At 35.4% G+C, this 19462-nt stretch overlaps 1 protein-coding gene across 2 annotated transcripts; it reads right to left on the bottom strand.

Annotated features, from left to right (window-relative positions):
• Nucleotides 1-1677: 1677 nt before the first annotated feature.
• On the bottom strand, nt 1678-19183 carry LOC143236140 (uncharacterized). 2 transcript variants are annotated; one of them, XM_076474436.1, is made up of 4 exons: nt 18880-19183; nt 5249-5739; nt 3160-3345; nt 1678-2421 (listed from the first exon to the last, which is right to left on the bottom strand). In XM_076474436.1, the coding sequence occupies exons 2-4, from the start codon at nt 5736-5738 to the stop codon at nt 2189-2191; spliced, it is 909 nt and encodes a 302-aa protein (XP_076330551.1). In that variant the 5' UTR covers nt 5739; nt 18880-19183; the 3' UTR covers nt 1678-2188. The 2 variants fall into 2 exon arrangements, with proteins under 2 accessions (XP_076330551.1, XP_076330544.1); XM_076474429.1 differs by lacking the exon at nt 18880-19183 and adding an exon at nt 6953-7117 and having other exon boundaries at nt 1681-2421.
• Nucleotides 19184-19462: the final 279 nt, after the last annotated feature.

Below are 19462 nucleotides of genomic sequence, written 5' to 3'. Positions count from 1 at the left end.
GAAAAAGTTGTGGAGCCATCATAATTTTATACCAAGTCTAATAGTCGTTTTACACGAGATGTCGCTATTGTTGGCGCGAATGGTCCTCTTCTGAGGGATCGACCTGGAGAACTCGATCGAAAGTTGTGCTCTGAAGAAGAGATAAGAATGAAGACGAAATTTTTCTCTTCTAAAAATTTTAAAAAACTTTAAGTATTCTCTTAGATCAATAATGAGAATTGAAAAAAGAATCATAAATCCGTGAAATAATTTAATCTGAATGACAGACCGAACTGCACGTCTGTTTCTTAAAATTTTGAGCAGTTTATTTTGCTAAAAATATACAAGAATTAATTCGTATGGTCATATACAGATATCGTTAAATTTTCAATAGTGATAATGGGTTAGTGTCGTAGTAGAAGGCGTTTAGATACACTAGTCGTACAGTACGACACTATTGGAGGACCAGTTTTAACACTTTACAATAATTTATTTATGACAGGTGAAATTGCTTTATAGTAGTATAATTAATAATGTGTAGTAAATCAAAATTTTTTGGGCCAACAATTAATATGTTAAAAATTAGGACGCTAGCCGTCCCTAATTTGGCAGTATAAGACTAGAAGAAAGGCAGCAAGTGTTCACCACCAACCGCCAACTCTTGAGCTACTCTTTTACTTACGAATAATAGGATTGACCGTCACATTATAACGCTCCCACGGCTGAAAGGGTGAGGATGTTTAGTGTGACGGGGATTTACCGACCGTAACTTCAATATTTATAAACACTGATATTGGTATTCGTCAAAAGCTATTCTAATTTTGATTATAAAATCTTAATATCCCAACATAAGGAACTTTATATGCAGAGACAGTTTTATAATTAATTAAAGGTAAAATCTATCAAAGAATTAGGGGAAACTTTTTTATATTGTTTGGCACCATAATCAACGAATATGATATTCATAAATACCATGTGTTGTTACTCTAAATTCACCCGAATCAACAACCGTGTTATACAACCATATTACCATGACATATCTGTTTCTGTATGAGATTTACAATTAACCTTACAACAGAACATGTCTGTAATGTTCATGGTTTTTTATAGGTTAAAAATATGATACTTTTCTGCCTGTGTTTATCAAAGGCTGTGACAAAATGTACTTAGTTCATTAATACCACAAATGTTCAGAACATGTTGTTTATATACACCTTAATTTTAAAATTTGCTTTCCTAAATTTACTTTAATAACAAAGACGTCCAGTCGTTTGGTAATACAGCACTCGTCATCCAATGAGTAACAACATAAAAGGTTACGTGCTCACGGTCCGTTTTGACATTTACGATATAAATAAAATTAGCTTGCATTTGGTGTCTGGTTTTTGAAAATTGTCGATTAAAATGTACAATTATTATTATTTTTTTGTTTCTTTGTTTTGGTTTTCCACACATTTAAAGATGGATGACATGTCTTCATACCCATCGCTTTGGAGATTATTCCGTGTGTTATTTTTATGCAAGTTTGTTTGATTTGTAGAGTCACGCGGTTGGATATCTTGATAACCCATGGATATTATAAACTACGTCACTGGATTTCCACAGAAACAATATCGTGTTTCCTAGGTGATCATATACTGTGAGAATGTAGAAGGGAGAAGACGTATAATTACCTCATGAAGAAAATAAAGGTCATTTATTCAGATAAATTAAAAATTCCTTTTAAGAACCATCAAATTAATTGTATATTTCATTGTTATTGGTAAAAACAGTTTTTTATTTTCATCTAAATTCATCTTTACTCTGAGAAATATCGTTAAAATCTAATAATTATTTTTCAAGACATTTAAAATTTGTAAATCAACACAAACTTTTATAGTTAAAACACAGACCGAATGGTGCAGTAATTTTACCAAACTTTACAAACTGAGACACATACTTTACCCATGAGGACGTTTTATTTAGAACTAAACGTTTGGATGTTAGAAAATCTGTTTATATTTGCATGAACTCATTTATGAATAAAAACAAATTAACGCCCAATAAGCATTTCTTAAACATAAAAATAACTATCGAAACTTATAATGTTAAGTTAAAGTGTAAGACTTTTACAGACAGCTGGTATTAGAAATCATATTACTAAACAACATAGTTATCACTGCGGTAATTGAAATATACTTAAATGCAATTACAAAGATACAAAGATTTTTTATATATTTGCTCTTCTAACACAACTCTCGTCAGTTAGTGGTGAGGTTCTTTGGAACACCATCAACGTTTTTTTAAAGTACTTGACTGGTGTAGCTGCACGAACCATCTGTTCTGTCTTCAAGTCATTGTAAAATCCTAACTTTGCCATCTTGGCTTTGACGTACTTGTTATCCCGGCAGTTCACGTGGTGATGTCCTTTCTGACCAAGTGCTGCCCAGGACAAAACTACACCTGTGAATACAATATTGCACATTGTTGTCAAACAGTAAATAAATAAATAAAAATTTGATGCGGACTTTAGAATGTTCGAAGAAAAGTGTATTCCAAGAAACGGTTAGGGTTTGACACTACATTTACCTTTAAGACAAAGAGTCACAAAGCCTAAACCTAAACGCCACACAGGTCGACATTGTCTATTTTAGTTGACCCTTCACGGCGACATATTGGGCTCAGCTGTCTTACATTATGTATTATATTCTAATATGGTGTAGCCATGATGTCACACCCAGCTCACCGAATGATGGCGACCTTTTGGTATGACTCCCTTGTGATCAAGATGAGGCACACAATTATTGTATTAGCTCTTGGTGTGAATGTCTTGAACATGTTCAGGTGAATGTTCTTCCGAATTGAATACACAATGAACCAAAATAATCCCTTCCAGGACTATTGGAGATCACAAGGTATAGGCTCTTTCGTATTGTCTTCCAGCTTTTCTTTTGTTTAATGCCAGTTTAAAATAAAAATTACTTAGGCAGACAGTTATCATCTAAGTGGAGAAATGTTGATTACGGAATTTTTGCAAGAGACTTTAATGTATTGTGTTATGTATGTGGAGAGAAAATGAGTGAGAATATGTTACAGTTTTGGTTAGACATAAGATATGTACATCACCTTCTGTAAGCATCACAGTTAAGTAAGACACCGAATATATTGCTGATGTGAGGTGATAACAAGTAAACTTCCTACCTCTACATGCATGGCGAGCAATATTTTCAAAGAAAATGTCTTCAAAGACAACTGGGATGTGTTCTCCCACTTCCAAACTCATCACCCAATGGTATTTTTCTGGAAGATGCTGCTCTTCGGAAAGGTCAAGGAATTTGATAAATCTGTTTTTAATGACGGATTCTATGTTACCTGCTCCATCAAAACCTGCTCGAAGAACAAGTACAGCACTTAATATAACAGAATCAAAGGATGACATTTAAAATTACAGAATAGAATATAAGAGTAACACTTAAGATAACAAAGCAGAAGGGACAGAAGTTTAACAGAACAGAATCAGAGAATGACATTTCGATTTATAGAACAGAACATAAGAATAACACTTAAGATTACAGAACAGAAGGGACAGCAGTTTAACAGAACAGAATCAGAGGATGACATTTAAAATTACAGAATAGACGTAAAGCGACAACAGTTAAAACAACAGAAACATAAGTATAACAATGCAAAATATGAGAATAGAATCAATGCGACAAAATTTCCACCACAATTATTTGCAGGCCCCCCGAGAGTCTTTCTTGGCTCGTCAGTAATTATGTACATGTGACCTCCTTTCATATATAATATCAGTCTTGTTCATGACAAAGCTTTTAAAAATTTCCAACGAATCAAGTTAAAAGGCGAGGAACAAAAATCGTGAGTTCTAAATGTCGAAGTTTTTGTGGGTGTAAACACACGTACTGTATATCTTACGTTTTGTATATGTTATATTTCAGGCTTCTCTGCTACCTTTTCATTTCATTCTTTTGTCTCGGTTTTTAAAATCGACCATTATAACGTGTTCATGGTCTGAAATGGTGTCCTTATCATTTAGTGTGGAAGGTTTTCCATACACACTCAGTAAAATTTTATGTATGTGTTTTTTATTTCTACTGACAATATTCCCGATAAATCTGTGGTGTTCCCACCAGGGATAAAACTATATAACTGATATTATGATATACTTTGAAAACAAGTCGCACGTGTTTACTCCCACGTTACTTGAATATACCATTTAATATTCATCATTACGCCTCTGTTTTCATTCAAATATAAATATATTTTAGGAGGTGAACACAGAGTTGTTCAAGCTGCTACATGCTGTCTGTCTTGCTGTTCTTTTCTACCAATCAGGTGTATGTATTTATTAAAGAATCCTCCACAAGAGGGCTGATAATCACGTACTTTACAAAAAGAGATGAATACACAAATTAAATAACACTATTGTACAATGAAATGCGCCTCAGTGAAGCTATTTATAATAGTTTTATATCAAAAAGCAAACAATGGTATAACGTTCTAAACATGATTTGATTGCTTTTAATTTCGCGCAGAGCTACACGACGGTTATCTGCGCTAGCCGTCCCTAATTTAGCAGTGTAAGGCTAGAGGAAGGTAGCTCGTCATCAACACCCACCGCCAACTCTAACGCTACTCTTTTATTACCAACAAATAGTGGGATTGACCACCACATTATAACGCCCACACGGCTGAACGTCGCGACTATGTTTGGTGCGACGGAAATTCGAACCCGCGACCCTCAGATTACGAGTCGAACGCCTTAACCTACCTGGCCATGCCGGGCCTGATTGTTAGGAGTTAATCACAAAGCTACACAATGACTATCTGTGCTCTGCCCACCACGGGTATCAAATCCTTGTTTCTAGCCTGTGTCAGTTCACAGATATTCCACTGTGACACTGGGGGCTTCGGAACAATACTGTAATACGTGACATTATAATTATAAAATGTTGTATTCATTTTAACATTCAAATAAACATGGGGAGAAATGAATTTTATATTCATTTCTAACAACTACTTCATTGTCCTTCATACCTCGCGATTTACAGAGAAATTAATATAATTAAAAACCTTCACTCAAAAGAGGGTAAACGACAAATAATGGGTTGAGGTCAAATTTTCTCTGCACTGACTAGTTTAATATTCAGATTTAAATTTTATTAACGCTTATTACAGGCAACAGTAGTTTTACACACTTGCTCATGTAGTAGTTTATTCATGCTTCGAGTGACATCAAAAGTTCTAATTGTTATTGACTGTATACTTTTACCAGTCCAACTTGCAATCTTCTGTGGCTCCTTCAAGACAGCTACAACCTCGGATCTGTTTAAAAATATCGATTCCTCCACTGTTGGACTATATGGCATGAGGCGATCTCCTCGTCTTAGAAAGTAGCGGCCGTAATGTCCTAATCCACACCCAAAATCTCCAATAGTTTGATGTTTAAATAAATTGTCCAAGGTTGCTGAAAGCTTTGGACACCACATATTATTACCTCCTTTTATCGGGTCCGTTGGTGAGAGACAAAATCCTCCCCGGGTTCCGATTTTCACGGAACGACACGAGACTTCCTCTATAAGAGCACGAAGATGACTTATGTGGAAACTGGAAATAGGCTCAAGTCTGTTTGGAAATGGGTTGTCATAACTTCGTCTTACCACCCGATGCACCAAAAGGCTTGCAATAAGTCCAGTAAACAGTCCCAGTAAAATAGACGGCAGTTGTAGCTTCAAAAGTTTCGAAGTTCCGAATTTTCTCATTCTGAAACACACATAAAATAACGACTTAATTATACTCTCACAGCATTTTACTATGAAATGTACAAGTTACTTTAATTTTTATTCTGATAATACATGTTAAGTTAAAAATATCTAACAGCTTCCACACTGACTTCAAGAATTATATTTGCCTTAAGACAATATCTCGTTATATTTTCAAGCACTACTTTCTTCGTCAAGTATTTCTTGTAGCTCAGTCGAACCCTTGAATTGAGGAAAATGCGTCGTCTACATAGGATATTACAAAGATAGTGTGGTTAGAATGTTGTTATTATACATAATACTAATTTTGTAAAACACCCAAAGACTACATTAAGAATGTAGTGTTTAAAATGTTAAAGATCAACGCTAAAGTCTTTAAGCATAATTGTAATAATTCTTCGTCTGTTTGTATAAAGCTTTCACACTACAATTTAAAATATGGTATGTTGAAGAATTAACTATTTTGATGTATTGGTAACATTATGTTCATAAGAAAATTAACAATAAACTTTACCCTTACATAGTGAAAAAGACTAGTGGATTTTAAAATATTATTATTTAACTTTCTTATTAGGTGGATCATATAGTTTCAGCAGAGAGAAAGTTTGAAATATTCCTCACTGCTGGAAGCTTCTATACACAATGCTATACTTGAGTAACTGATATCAAGGAAGCGTTCTTCCTGGTAAAAGATGTTGTACCGAAATAAAGAGTTGCTCCAAATATTTCCACTGTGTGTGATCACAAAGGTATTGTTTGTTTTACATAATGCTCCAAATTGCTTCACGGTTTATAAATACCAAACCATTATACGCTACACATGAATTTAATCACCAAAAGTTGAGCACCAGGTTACAACAAATGGGGAAGGCACGAAGTAATAACACAACATTGAAGAATTCAGAGAGATCTGTGGTCTGAAATGGAATTCATCATCTGTAATAGTGTTAAGAGATATTTCAGATGGAGAAAGTCAACTGGAGTGATTCCTGTTCCAGTATATTACCAGGAATGGAAAAACCAATAGGTTCGGCCCGGCATGGCCATGTGGTTAAAGCACTGGACTCGTAATCTGAGGATCGCGGGTTCGAATCTCCGTCACACCAAACATGCTTGCCTTTTCAGCTGTGGGGCGTTATAATGTGACGGTATTTGTCAAAAGCAACTCTAATTCTGATTATAACATCTTAATATCCAAACATAAGGAACTTTACCTTGGCTTCTAGAAATACACTGGCTGCTAGGAGATCAGAACAAAAGTAAACAACCTGCACCAACTTCCAGTCCAACCTTTTTCTCTCACTGCCGAACATCAAAGTGAGAAGATAACTTCTACCTAGTAAACACAATATTTTAACCAACGTTTCTGGACAGAGTTATTCGTTTTTGGTTAACAGCTGGCAGTTGCACAGATCTTTACTCATGAGCTGAGCAACATATAGAACAGATGTATATTTAAAAACATAACGGAGGAAGCCGTAACAACACCAGCTATAATTGTATTAAGCCGACGCGTTTCCAGAATAAACTAAAACAATATCATACAAGTATTCTATCGGCATATGCATCTTTATGTCGACTTATTTGACGTTTGGTATACATTTTATCACTGAGAAAAGTGGAAGCTGCATTTTTGTTTGTTTGGAAATACAGCTAACAGGTCTATATTTTCTTTTGGACAGAGATCAAACAGTTTATATTTTTCTATAGTTTATATTTTCTTGCACGCTAATTGAACGTATATTTAATAACATATCTGATCATCCACCTGGTAGATCTGAGCGAAGACGAATTATCTGAGTGCTTCAGCTTTACTTGTCATGAAGCCATATGGAACTGACTTGACCACGTCTAAAATCATTTTGTCCCTTTACAGGATATCGCCTGTCGCTGACCGGTTGACCACATCTGTGACAAAAGCTACGAATTTCTGCATCAGTATACGATGAGTTTGTGAAGAGTGTGTCCTTGGTCGTGGGTTGACAGTGGCGTCAGCAATAACATCTGTTCTGAGTCTGAACATCTGTTCGACGAGTTGTCGGGGTCCCTGGAACATTGGTAAGCCTGCTAATTTGGATTGCTGACGATGTTGTTAGGTGAATTTTCTGTGGTCGTTGGTGGAAACTTCTTCATTTGGGTGAATCTGTTTCTCTTGTGGATAAGGATTTGCGAAAACTTGGGCATCCCCTGTATGATGCGGCGTGTGTTCCACCACAATTGACACGGGTCGTTTTCTCTCTCTTTTTGGAACAGTGTGTAACTTGGTGAAGTCCACTACCTCTGACGCATCTGGAAGACACTGTGCAGGCTACATAGGTATGCTGAAATTTCTGGCAATTGAAACACTGAAGTACTTTGATTGGTGCTGCATGCTTGGATTCTTTGATTGATGATGATGTAGGTGGACTGAGTGACGTTCTTGAGGCTGACAACGTTGGTTGGCCCGTTTTGAATTATTTGATACTGCCCAAGTTGGTGGTTTAAATTCATTGACTCGGAAGTTCTTCTATAATTTCTTGTGGAATGATGTCTCGGTCGATGACCCTCATTATGATGGTTTTCGTCGCGGTACGTTCACCTAGAACGCGAATGTTGAGATCGGCATCTTCGAAGGCTTTGGCCGCTTAGAGTTTGCATAGCTTGAAGTAGTTCTTGAAGTGATGGCATTTGATGAGAAGGCCGCCGCGGGCAAGACGTCGAACTTCAGTGAAAGTAACCTTTTGGCTGTCGCGGTCTGGTTGAATGTCACCGGTATGCCTTCGACAATTATAGCTGGTGGCTTCTGCTTGTTTGTTTCGTGCATGTCTTCTGTCTCGTTGTTAGGTTAGGTTTTGGAGTTGTCTTTTGGCTACTTGGGTATAGTGTTGGTTGTCTCTGAAGGATAAATGGGCGTCTTGGTTAGCGATTCCTGGCTTCTAGAAGAAGCGCTGCACGTGTCGAGATCTCTGGGCGCTGTTGTTGCTGGCCCGGCATGGCCAGTTGTTAAAGTTGTCGACTAGTAATCCGAGGATCGCAAGTTCGAATCCATGTCACACCAAACATGCTTACCCTCTCAGCCGTGGGGGCATTATAATGTGTCGGGCAATCTTACTATTTGTTGGTAAAAGAGTAGCCCAATAGTTTGGTGGTGGGTGTTGTTGACTTCCTGTCTTGTCTCTATTCTTGCACTGCTAAATTAGGGACGGCTAGCACAGATAGCCCTCGAGTAGCTTTGTGCGAAATTAAAAACAAACAAACAAACAATTTATCTTTTTATTGGCTGCGTGAAGACAATAATTTAGTTGAGATTTTGTACACCTAAACTAGTTTTGCCACATGTTCAGATGTTGGCTTCAACAGAGGATCGTTTTGATCAACTTTCTCTATCCCCTTTAGTTGGTTATTCGAGCTTGTGAGGTTTTAGGGATCCCTCCAATTGTATTTAACTCTACTCCTGTCTGGTTGGTGAAAAGGACAACAGTTGACTACTTGGTTTTTCTTCTTTGTAATATTGCTATTCACACTAAAAGATTTACAGTTAAGATACAGAGGACGAGTTGATGATTTTTGTTGATATCTGCTTCTGTAAGATTGTATTTTTCAGTTCTTTGTTTGGTTTACTGGCTTGTTTGCTCTGGTGATTTATTGAGTAGAGATGCTTAATTAGAAAAGGTTTTTTTTACGTTTTCTGCCCTCAGGGTGTTATGTGAAGCTCCTTTTCTCCATTACATGTTGTTTACTGGAGTTCCAGAGATGTTAAAATCATGAATTGATACAGTCCGTATACATTTTTCTTTATTGTCTTTGGCTTCTTGTCTTTCATTAGCATCTGGCAGTAACTTGGGAGTATTGGCCCTTATTGTTTCTCAATCCCACCTGTTTCCCAGGTCTATTGGTTCCCACAATAGATTCCTTTCTCTTGAGGTTCTTCAGCTTGGGCAGACTGACAACAACAGTGTTAGTGACTATTTCATGGACATCTAAACTTCTTTTACCAGGGATCCACCATTATCTGCCCAACCTGTTGCTTTTAACCTCCAAGAGAATCACAGTAAATGGAGCTTTATTCCTAGGCTATAAGAGTTATTAGTCAAAAGGGCAGTAGAGAAAGTGAGTCCTGTTCTTTCGAGATTTTATTTCTATTTATTCAGTATAACCAAGAAGACAGGAGATTGGCATCCAGTTATTGTTCTGTCTCAACTCAACCAGTTTTAAGATCCTCCTCACTTTACAATGTATTCCTTTTTCAACCTACTATGACACTTTGCACCATGGCTCTGGATAATCAAATTCGATGTTACTGACACTTATTCCAACAGCAGAATCTTCCTCTAAGTTTCTCATATTTGTGCATAAGGGTCAGGTGCTGCAATTCAGGGCTTTACCTTCTGGTCTTGCAGGAGCACTTTATATCTTCTGCAGAGTTGTTCAAGTTTTTCTTATTGCCTGCATTCCTTGGGCCTGTGCACATATCATTATACAGATGACTGGCTCCTTCTGGCTCCATTTAGTCAACCAATAAAACAACACACTCAGATTCTCTTTTCAGAAGCCATAAATGGGCTTAGTTATCAGTTGGAAGAAATCCATTCTGTTATCAGTGCAATATCTCGTTCATCTGGGTATGTTTTTCAATACTCACATAAGTCACACTCAACCAACCCCTTTCAGGCTTTTACTTCCGTCTCCATCTCCTTCTGTGTGGATGGTTTTATTTTTTGGGGGGATTTGAGAATCCTTCAAGCTTCTCATTCCTTTGAGATAAGCACATATGAGGTCCCTTCAGTGGTCACTGTTCTGGTCCTTTGGATCATCCTGCCTCATTACCCAAAAGCAAAACTGTCAATTGCAAAGGTGGTTAGATTGGAACAATCCACTACTGGGGTACCCATTCCACCATCTTGTCCTGAAATCCATCTATTCACAGATGCATCTCTTCAGGGACTTATATTCAAGATCAGGAGCTCCAGGGTATTTGGACAGGAGACGAGTCTACCCACCACGTCAGTATTCTCGAAATTTTTGCAGTACACTGGGCAATGGTTCAAGGTCTGTCTTGGTGGGAAACTTTTTCATGATACATTTTGACAATTCCACAGTAGTAACTCAGATTTCTTGTCAAGGAGGCATGTATTCTCAAAACCTTTGTTTGTGTAGCTTGGATCTTCTCTACTGGGCTTATTCCCATTGTATTAGTGTTTTAGCATGTTGTGTTCTAGGATTGATGAATTTAATTACAGATTACTTGTTTTGACCCAATCGGTCGATGCCTTTGGAACTCATTGGAATTCTCAGCTGCAGTTGTTTTGGTCTCATATACCTCAAGCATAGGCAGTAGATGTGTTCAGTTAAGACTGGACAGGTTTACATCTCTATGCCTTTCCTCCAAATTGGCTATTATCCTGGGTTTTTAATATGGTTTGTTCTACTCCTTGTTAAGTTCTCTTTGTTGCATCTTAATGGCCACCTCATGTGTGGTTTCCATTTTTTCAGTAACTACAGAAATGTTCACCTCTATCTTTTCCACATTGGCTTTCTCTGTTGAGACAATCTCAAATAGACATTCTTCACCTAGATGTTCTGAAATTCAATCTTCATGCTTGGAAATTATGAAGTACTTTACCCAACATAAGGGTTTGACTTCTAAGATTTCTCTCTTTTTTTAACTAAATCTCTATGCATGCCAACCATGGCAGTTTACCCACAGAAATGGAATACTTATTGTCAGTGGCATATTAAAAAAGAATTTAAACCCTCTACTTTCTAAAGTATCAACCATATCCTGTTTTATGACTTGAGTGTTTGATTGGGGTGTTGCTTCATCTATGGTGACTTTGTATAAGACATCCTTATCTACTATTTTTTTGGTATTCCAAATATCAGAAGGTTTTTTTTATACCCCAGTATATCAGGTCTACTCAAATCCTTTCCTATTGTTTGTGCCCAAATGACCTTTTAAATTAGTGATTTGTGGTTTTACAGTTGTTTTAGATGTTTTGTCACATCTTTCTTTTGAGCTTTTAGATATAGGTTCTTTATTTAATCTTTAACTTAAATTGTATTTTTTATTGTTTTTGGTTTGTGGACATCATTGATTGGAGTTGTTTGCAATCCACATGCATCAAACTCTTTGTCATTCTACATTTGCCCATGTTTAACCCAGTAGGTCTTTTATTTCCAAGATTCTGACAGTCATGGAAGGGGATAAATCCTTCTCACCAGTTCATTTCTCATTTTTATGTCTGCTTCAATTCTAATCATTTGTTATGTTCTGTCAGGGGTCTTAAGTCTTATGTGGTTTGTACTAACTCAGTTTGAGGTATTAGAAACTGATTATTAATTCATTTGTTTCATCTGTTTCCTGTGGCTTATCTTCCATTACACTAATGAGGTGACTTCACAGATTGATTTACATGGAGAGGAATCTTTTGCATGTCACATCTCACCTGATTCATTGTGACTCTTCATCATTAGCTGCCTGGTTTAATTGCCTTCTGGAAGACATTATGCAGGCTGGTATTTGGACCATTCCTAATATTTTTCTGTCTCATTATTTAATTGGTCTGTCAGCAGATTCCTCTTCTGAGGGTTTTTGGTTACTTTATATCACTATTTTGACCACATCTGTTAGACTTTTACGAGAGGTGAGTATTTTCCTGAATTATATACTCTCTTATTTCCAAGGTCACTTTACTTTTCACTGGATCCCACTCTGTAATGAGTGTTGCCCAGGCAAAGATATGCTTTCTTTTTTTAAATTCTGCACTAGCAACCAATTTCTCTATAATTACCACAGGTTTCAACAGGCTCTGTCCAAAGAGGTGTTCTGTAAGACCATCTATAAGCTAACAAGATGGTATTACTTTATTATTATGGAACACCACTCCTAGACTATCGTGAGGAAATCTAATGGGAATCTTGCCCACCCCTACTGATCTTCAGTTGGTTTGCTTTTAAAAATGTAGATAACTTGATTCACCTGATGCACAGTTTTTAGAGCACTGTCTCTCAGGACTCCCCAATGTTTATTAACCCCCTAGTTCTTACCATTCCCACTTTATAGTCCCTGGGTTGGTGGACAGAGGATTTTCCTCCAGTGTTAGAGAGTGTGTTCCTCCACTCTTGGAAAAGAGGGCAGTGTTGGCGGCCTTCCTACTCATGTCTCTAGAGGTTTTTTTCCAGATGTTAGTAGAAGTGGAACCAGCCACTGATGGATCCTACTCATAATTCCTGCTAAGATTTGAAACTTTGCTCTCTGATTGGTGCATGAATGGCCCTTCTCTTTCATCATTGTTGGTTTCATATGTTGTTTATGGAAGGAAGTCCACTATTTCCTCATAATTCTGAACACAAAGTGGTCCTATCCTAGGTTTTTGGTTGAGCTCAGGTTCTATGTCCCTTCCATAATTCCAGGGGCAAACAGAATACTCCTTGTTCATTTGGTTTGATAGTGAGAATGAATGCTTGTAATTCCAGACCAGATGAGTCCTTTTCTTTAGTTGAGTGCAGTATACATCCCATCATTACGAGATTGGAGTGTTGCATTTTTACTTCATCAGGTGGAGGATAAAGTATGTCCACATTTCTGTTGATTACATTCTTGTTATGCTTCTGGTGGTGTGAAAGAAATTGCTCTATGACTACAGGTTCAGATCTAATCAAAAGTGCATGTATATATAAATATACATAATACTGCAGTCCAATAGCTTTAGTTAATAACATGGGATATAGTACTATGACCTCTTAATTCCAACCTCAAGTTGTAGAACTTCAGCTATCCAGTTTGGACAAGCTGATACTTGTATTCCTGTTCTGGGTGTAGTATGGTTCCCCCACTCTTTTTCATATTTATCTTGGTACAATCCTGTTCTATATAGATGGTTTCTTTATATATCATATCTGCACTGGCCCCTCCACCTTCTCAATGTTGGATTTTTGCTGTATTTTGGAAATTAACATTTTTCTATTCATAAAATGTATTTCCAGTAATACCTACCTCCACTCACACTTTCTGCCCTACCTCCAAGTTAGGAGTTGGTTTATGTCTTAAAAAAGTGATTATATTATCTGAATGAGGTGCTTTTATAGATAGAGTGTGCATTGAAGTTGGTAGAGAGTTTTGCAAATTTAAATTTGTGAAGGTCGTTGGAGTGTGGTATAAGATATTGGAGCATGCATGTTCAATGCTTAGATGGGCAGTGTAGAAACCCTGGAGATCAATAAGTAGTTATATTGTCAGTAGTTATAAGTATTGTTGGAAATACTTTTCAGATTATGAATATATTAACTTTGTCAGTCTTTCCATGTTAGGGCTAATGTTTCCATGTCATTATAGTATGTAAATTTCAACACTATGGTAATGTTTCATTGATCCCTGTTGACAACTGAATGACCCAGATCTACAGTATCAAGAAGGCTCAATGAAAATAAAATATTTGGTCCTGTAGCATTTAAAATACCTTTACTTTTATCTCCCAGCTGTTATAGAGAGGCTAAAACTTGCTAACAAGTGCAAAAACTGGACTTTTGATGATTGGAAAAGTGTGTTATGGATGGACGAGTCTCAGTTTGAAATATTTAGTTCAAAGCCTAGGTTGTACTTCCAGCAGAAGAAGGATACTTACTTTGATGCATAGCACCTACAATGAAGCATAAGAGGAGACAGTGTAATGGTTTATGGATGTTTTTCTGCTGAGGTGATAAGAGATATTATAAAATAGATGTAATAATGGACAAGCATGAGTACAACCAGATACTGACACATCATGATATACCCAGTGATTTGGTAAAAGATTTTACTACCAAGACGATGATCCCAAATTTGGCACAAACCTATGTAGAAATTATTTAGCTAAGAAAGAAACTGCTGAAGTCATTTAAATGATGCAATGGTCCCACAGAGCCCTGATCTCAACATAGTTAAGCAGATCTGGGATTTTATAAATCTAAAGCTTGACAAATGAAAAGTTACTTCCAGAGAAATTGTATGGGAGTGTATTATAGACATTTAGAGCAAAATCCCAAAGAACATTTATTAAATGTATTACAAGAATGCCTAAAAGACTGTTTACAGTTATTAAAGCAAAAGAAAAATGCTTTAATATCAACTGTTTGCTGAACTCAAGCACTTCCAGTGAGTTTCTGTTGTACTAAATACAAAGATTTTGATGTTTTTCCTGTCATTTACCTTCAAAAGTTTTTTGAAAGTAGCCTCAAATCTAATTTTTTTACATTGTATTAAATGTTTTGCATGGGACTGTAATTTCCTGGATATTGAACTACTTTTAGAGGAGATTTAGTGTTAATAAGTTGACTGCTAATGTCATTAATATTCTAATGATAGAATTAAAAAATAATTATGGTACTATCCAGTCATGTTTTTAGTACAATATTAATTGCTACTGTCACAATTAAATAAAAGTTGTTGATAGTACAGAACATATTAACGTTTGTAGAAACAACAAAAAATCATTTTAACCTTCGTAATTCCTCTACAGAGCAATGTAGTCCTATTACATTTTAGAATTAAATAGTTTAATAATACTAGAAAACAAAGTTACATTAATTAATTTAAAAAGTTGATGTAATAGACATTGAACACACTGAATTTTATTATTATCCACAATGTCAAATTTAGTTAACTGTGTACTATGACATTTACATATGTGAATATTTTTTTCTACATTGTCAAATCTACTTCATGATGTGAAACACTTAATAAGGTTTGTTCCTACACTATCAAACTAAATAATGTTACAGTATGGTATTTTCTGAACTATCAATTCTATATTCTTACTTTTCAGGCATTGATCATCACCTTTACTTCTAGTTTTGTTAATCAAATATTCTATTAGGTTTTCATTTCACCAGATGGATTACTGAATGAATTTCTGAGCTTTACTCTGTCAGATTTCAAAGTCAGTGACTTTTCTGTTGATATGAATATAATTCCTGAAACCAACACAAGTGTTGAATACTGTAAATAAGTGTTAATTTTGTTTTATAGTTTTAAAGTAACAGAGCATAGAAAACAATGTATATGTGATTAAGAACCAGTTTCATGTCTCTTTAACCCTACTGACATGGGATATGAAAGTGAACAAGTTACAACCATTTTACATACATTCAAACATTAACCCTACTGACATGGGATATCAAAGTGAACAAGTCACAACTATTTTACATTGATTCAAACATTAATTAAATTACTTTTAATGATCTATGCATGTTGAAACAGACTAAAGCAAAATCGTAGTACAACCATGGTTAAAAAAATATTAAAACATAAAAAAAATCCAGAATAAAACTTTTAAATAACTACAGATTTTACCACTCATATGAGTACTGTTAGTAAACCTAGTCCTCAGTGTTATTAATTTTAATAAATAAAGGAATTAGGAAAAAGAAGCAGAAGAATTTAAAAACTAATTAAAAAAACGATATTTCAAATTTAAACTACTTCCTAAGATCAACTGTAATATTGGGAAATAATTCGAACTGCATCATAAACTAATTCATTTAAGTCAAGGAAGGATTTTTATGACATGGCCAGACCATGAGGGTACATCTCATGTTACTGGCTACTACCATAAATCCATCTGCTCTTTCACAACGTTAACGTACGTAACTCACCATTATGGGAAGCTTGTGTCAGTTTAATAATAGATACATACTTAACATCAACATGCTCTAGCTAGAAGGTAAGTTGACACTTTAACTAAAAGTTCATAGTTGAACTAAACAATAGAAGGAATAATAAAAAAACACTAAATAAAATTATAACAAAATGAAAGTAGAGTTTGCTCTCTCACAGTGTTAATAAACTTTGTATCAAAACACAATTTATAATTTATTACATGCATTTTATTTTCTTGATTTCAATAACAAATGTTTAAGTAAATTCTCAATCTGTACCTCACTTATATATATAAACCTAATTGTATGTTAGTTACAAATTAAAGTAGTTTTACAATTCTATTTAAGTGCATTATTTAATATTTTTTAATGTAATATAATTATATAATTATTTATAGTACTAAACAGAAATTTTATTATCCTTCTATATAAAAAAATAATTATGAGAGATTTCATAACATTCACCACTGGTTCCATTTTTTATTCTAAAAGAAGTAACATTTGTACAAAACGTTTAATGTATTTTTTCATCAAGGAAAATGGAAGGATTGCTTCTAGATTCTGTTTTGTGTGCAGTACAAAAGTTATACATCTTCAAGAGAGAAAACATTACTAACTTTATCTTCAGCAACATTTGAAACAACTACAACTACTCTTTTAATGACTGTATTTCAGGATTGATATGCAAATACTGTTTATTTAAAACACAATAGAACTTGAAGACAGAATACTTTGATGTTGTTATTACTTTTCTGCTGGTAGAAATTTGTTAAAAATTCCCAGACATTGGAGTCATAAATTTCCAGCAAAATCTCCTCACCCAATATGATTTCAAAGGAACATCTTTTGGAAGGAAACTATAGAATTATTTTCTGACATTTATCTAGCAAACAAACTTATATTTATCTTTGCGTTGACATTTAGAATTATCTTCCTTGCTTATGTAGAACTAACCTTAGACTTTCAAAGATTTTGTAAAAATTTATCTTTGTGTGTGTGTGTATATATCATCCCAAAAGACGTTATTTAACCAAAGTTTTCAAAACAAATATAGAGTGTGAATAGCTTTTATTAAATCACCTTTTATTTGTAATTTAAATTTGTTGAGAAAGCTAAACTAATGTTTTGGTGTACATAAACTCACAGAACCAGTTGAGAAATACTGTATTAAATTTACTTCAGGGAAGTTAAACTTTTTAACATTTACTGCTACTGAAAATATATAAACATTACAACTATGTTCAGTTGTTTTTTATGAAACAACATAAATAGGCAGTATTTATGGTAGTACATTTTCATACAGCCAGGACAATCCTTGTTGTTGTTTTTGGAATTTCGCACAAAGCTACTCAAGGGCTATCTGTGCTAGCCGCCCCTAATTTAGCAGTGTAAGACTAGAGGGAAGGCAGCTATTCATCACCACACACCGCCAACTCTTGGGCTACTCTTTACCAACGAATAGTGGGATTGACCGTAACATTATAACGCCCCCACGGCTGGGAGGGAGAGCATGTTTGGCACGACTCGGGCGCGAACCCGCGACCCTCAGATTACGAAGCGCACGCCTTAACGCGTTAGGCCATGCCAGGCCCCAGGACAATCCTAGAATGTTTTTAAAATATTCAGTAGCATTTAAAAAGTTATCCTTCACAAAATGGATGAATTCATAATTTTTGTTATAAAACTATCATTTTTATTACACAATTCTATAAGTGTTAAATTTCTTGTGGCTTCTGTTTATCCAGTACAGTGTTTTTCTAACTGTGTAGCACTGATACTGTTCTGAATGGCTATACATGCTCATTAGTAATTTAAGAAAAATTCATGATTTAATCATTGTTCATAAAGTTTAATAATCTGTACAGGTTAAACAATGTTATGTAAAAGGATCGTGTTTTAAAAACTGCTCCTGTTAAACTTATTCTATAAAATAATTGTGTTACTTTTTGTTTAGATTGTTGTTTTTATCATCACTTAATTTGTTGGCTGATCCCTGACATTTTAAAGTCTCTGAAACATCAAATCAGACATGAAAATAACATCGTCAGTAATATTATTGAAAAAGGACTGAGAAGAGGGAAGGATGGTGATGTTTGAAGTAGAGATACAACATAACTTCATAACATTGATTCACAGATTAATAGTATTTCACAGAATGCACTCAACAGAATCACAGCACATTCAGTTAATTGGTATAAAAGCTAGTTTGTTGTGGTTGACTTTCAAACTTTCACCCTAACAACTTGATATTGTATTTTCAAATCTATGTATGTTTTGATACTGACCTATAAGTTTTTTCAAATGTAAACAGATTACTTGATAGTTACATAGTTCTATAAAATAAAAAGTAAATGTGCTTTACCCACAATTAAATACAGTCCTTTAAAATGGTTCTAGTCTATATAAATATGAAAACCTTTGCATATTTCCCAGGTAGTTGTTTATTGATACTTAAAGATTTATTATGTGATATCTCTGACCACAAGTACTAAATGCCCCAAATATAATAAATTATTCATCATATTACCTTTTAGTTCCAAAACACACTTACTCTCTCCAATCCTAGCAGACATTTTCATGGAAGACTTTGAAGAAACATCCTTTTCATCCACACCGATAAAACCAAGTTTCTCCAGACGTTATGTTGACGACACCTTCGTTATTTGGCACCACGGCCATGAAAACTTACCAGCCTTCATAGAACATTTCAATTCCATAGACAAAAGAATCCACTTCGCTATGGAAATAGAGGAACAAACCAGTCTATCGTTTCTTGACTACTCATCAGCAAACAAACAAGACAAATAACCACAAATGTATACAGAAAACCCACCCACAGAGACAGATACCTACACTTCCAGTCCTATCACCCAGGCCCGGCATGGCCTAGCGTGTTAAGGCGTGCGACTCGTAATCTGAGGGTCGCGAATTCGCATCCCCGTCGCGCCAAATATGCTCGCCCTCCCAGCCGTGGGGGCAATATAATGTGACGATCAATCCCACTATTCGTTGGTAAAAGAGTAGCCCAAGAGTTGGCGGTGGGTGGTGATGACTAGCTGCCTTCCCTCTAGTCTTACACTGCTAAATTAGGGACGGCTAGCACAGATAGC

The sequence above is a fragment of the Tachypleus tridentatus genome, chromosome 2, assembly GCF_004210375.1.
Source record: "Tachypleus tridentatus isolate NWPU-2018 chromosome 2, ASM421037v1, whole genome shotgun sequence".
NCBI classification, from domain to species: domain Eukaryota; kingdom Metazoa; phylum Arthropoda; class Merostomata; order Xiphosura; family Limulidae; genus Tachypleus; species Tachypleus tridentatus.
This window is presented reverse-complemented; position numbering and strand designations above follow the sequence as displayed.